General features: G+C 35.3%; 1 protein-coding gene across 1 annotated transcript; it reads right to left on the bottom strand.

Annotated features, from left to right (window-relative positions):
• Positions 1–2016: 2016 nt before the first annotated feature.
• Positions 2017–3417, bottom strand: LOC124890626 (ankyrin repeat-containing protein At5g02620-like). The gene is made up of 2 exons (XM_047402422.1): positions 3050–3417; positions 2017–2505 (listed from the first exon to the last, which is right to left on the bottom strand). The coding sequence occupies exons 1-2, from the start codon at positions 3365–3367 to the stop codon at positions 2428–2430; spliced, it is 396 nt and encodes a 131-aa protein (XP_047258378.1). The 5' UTR covers positions 3368–3417; the 3' UTR covers positions 2017–2427.
• Between the last annotated feature and the right edge of the window lie 6 nt (positions 3418–3423).

The raw sequence follows: 3423 nt of genomic DNA, 5'->3' as shown, positions 1-3423 counted from the left end.
CGTCAAGCATGGCATGACAACAACTTGCAACAATATATTAAATTCACAACAGCAATGTTAGAACATACATGGGCGGATTCACAACGTTGATTTTATGGATTCACCATCTGAATCTAATATTTTTTGCCGGATCCTGTTTGTATATAAATATTTTTGACTTGAGAATCCATAAATTTTAAGTTATGTATATAAATATTTTGATTTGAGAATCCATAAATATTTTGCCATCTTCATATTTGATGATGTCCCTACATAATTAATGTACGTTAACACTATGCCTTTACTTTTTAAGTTTAGACAAATACCAAGCTATTGTCAATTAATCAATCATATTATAAGGCTATCAATATCATTTTCATAACAGCTGTTAAGGTCACTAGCATAAATAGATATTTGCCACGACTAAATGTATTTGAGCTGCCTTCATAATATCTTTGGCTGTTCTTCCATCTCACGGAGAGCATTGGAGTAATTGGTAAAGTTGTTGTATGTGATAAGGAGGTCACGTATAATTAATAAATAAATCTGCAATGAACTCGAAAGTTTTTGCTTTCTCGAGGTGAAACAACAACAGCATACTCAGTATATTTCCCACCAAGTAGGGTCTTGGGAGGGTAAATGTACGCAGTCCATACGACTATCTCAGGTGAGATACAGAGGTTGTTTTTCGATAGACCCCTGACTTAAGAACTTTCTCGAGGTGAAACATTATATAGAAATTAAAAGTTGACTTGGTCTTAGTATATATCAGTCATTCATTTCACATGTTGAATGTGGCCCAACTTGCCATCTTTATGTCAGCTGTATTATTATTACTTTATGAGTAAATGCACTGTTTCCACCTTGAACTATAAACGAAATTGCCGAGACACACCCCAATTTAAAGGGGGTACTATTACCCTATAGACTAATTAAAATCATATTTTTGGCAACCTTAAGTGCCTACGTGGCACATACGTGTGTCTACATGGACCTTCAGTATGTTGATTTAAGCAGTGTGCTACTTAGGCCTTAAGGTCACCAAAAATACGGTTTTAATTAATTCAGGGGTAATAGGACCTCCTTTAAATTGGAGTATGTCTCAACAATTTCGTTTAGAGTTCAGAATGGAAATAGTGCATTTTCTCTTACTTTATTACAATGTTTTTGAGAGTGGGATCAATAAACCCACACCAACCTATTCTGTCAAAGGTAAGGTACGAGTCTGACAGAATTTAGTAATTTCGATTCAAATTTAATTTGTATTTGTTTTTAAAATATATACTTAATATGTACAAATTATTAGTTTAGAATCCACTACCACAAAGGGGATAGAATCTGTCGTCACTAGGGGCAGTTCTAGAGGATCGGGAGGGTGTTAACCCGAATCCCCTTGACTACGTTGTCCCCTTGACTACATTGTATATATAAGGTAATGCAAACACTAGCAGCAAGCTGAATGTGCTAAAGTAGCATATGTACCAGTTATAAATGCAATTACAACTGCGGACATGGACAGAAGCTGCAAAATACTTGTGATCGCATAAAGCCTCTGTGTATATAACTGTCAACTATTATAGTTGCAGTCATGCCGAAGTAGGTACCTACAGAAACAACTGAGCATGTAAAGGAGATGACATCCACAACAACAAGTGCACAAAACACTGTTCTCCATAATAGAATCGACATCCCTTTGTTAGGGCTATCGAGTAGTTTGGTGAGCAGTCTTGGTATACAGCGATTATCATTGGCTAAATGTTAACAAACAGTCCAAAGAACGAACATTTATGTAAGGACTGAAATAATCCGCAATTCCAGCTTTTTGTCTGCCTCTTCGAAGCAACACTTATCATATAATAGGTCATCACTAGCGCAACCTTGAGTGTTCTCATGATTCACTAGTTGATAATAACAGTGATAAAAGAGTATCAGATGCCATATATTTATATCAAATAACGTTCACAAAATACATTCAATAATCCTATGTGAGATTGAATCTAGTATCGCTTAACCATACGCCATACATTTAACAGAAGATAGAACATAGGGAAAAAGATGCAACCGATGACACAGACAGTAACAGCGAGACCAACTGAATGTGCTAAAGTAACATACATACCAGTTACAAATGCAATTACAACTTCTGACATCGCCACAAGCTGCAAAAGAATTGCTATAATAAAGCGCACAGCTATAAGTTTTAATTCTTTTCCAATTGCTGCATTTATCGCAATGTAGAAGTAGAAGAGTACAGCAAATGTAGAGCATGTAAAGGCAATGGTATCTGAGACAACAAATGCACGGAACACTGTTTCCCTTATTAGAATCGCCATCCCTTTATTAGAACTATTGAGATCGCTTTCAAAACCTCCCGGTAAGGTGAAACCTGCTGTGAAGGTCACGCCAACTAGTAGTGTGGCAACTACTAGATGTATTTGAGTTGCTTCTTCATTTTCTTCCATTTATCTCAAAATCACGCCGTCCTAATCGACAATAGCGAAGATTCCGCTTGAATGTCCGTTTCGCCTATTTTCATCATGTGGTGAGTTTGTATATAGTAAAAGAACATGTTAATAAAGGATAAAATCAGCTCCTATTTTTTTAAATTTCAAATTTAACAGTTCCTTCTCTCTAGAACTCTTGTATATAGATAAGTATTATCCTTGTCTTAGTTTATCTCTTTGTTGTATTGTATTTATATATACTCAGTCTACAATCAATGAGAAGCATCTTCCTTTTATTCCATTAACAGTTTTATACTTCATACATGTAACTTCAGTAGCTATACATCCTCTACGTAATATGTACTATTAAATAAATTTGAAGATTCATAACCAACAATCTTTATGTATTTAGTTGCATACGGGTGAGAATAATTACATGTAGTCGCGGAATTACCAATAGATTGTAGCTGAATTGACCATAGATTTTGAAGTTGAAACTTGAAAATTCAAGTTTTTGAAGTTGTGATCTTGGAACATGCCAAATTTCAAGTCCAAACAAAGATTTTTGAAAATAAATTTTCAAAATCTATGGCTAAACGCTAGCAAAGTAACATGTAGGTATGTACCAGCTGTGTTATCTCTGTGCTAGACTCTGATATGTCAAGTGGAGTCTGGTTTTCTTTGTTAATTAACACCTTCTTTGTACTGGCATGTCTTTCTAATTTAGCAGGCACACTTATCCAGCCAGAGGCAGCAAGCAAATGGAGAGGAGTGTTGCCATCGTTATCTGGCTCGTCAATAAGGTAATCAGATTTTTTAGAATTCAATAAGAATATGATTAGTCTTAGTTTATTATTCGATATGGCAACATGAAGAGCATTTTGGCCATTGTTGTTAAGCGTTTCCAAGCTATCTGGACAGTGAAATGATAGCTCACATATCATGTTTACATAACCTTCATTGGCTGCAATATGAATTGATGTTGCCCAGTCATTTCCAT

Source organism: Capsicum annuum, unplaced genomic scaffold (genome assembly GCF_002878395.1).
Source record: "Capsicum annuum cultivar UCD-10X-F1 unplaced genomic scaffold, UCD10Xv1.1 ctg21067, whole genome shotgun sequence".
Lineage (NCBI taxonomy): Eukaryota > Viridiplantae > Streptophyta > Magnoliopsida > Solanales > Solanaceae > Capsicum > Capsicum annuum.
This window is presented reverse-complemented; position numbering and strand designations above follow the sequence as displayed.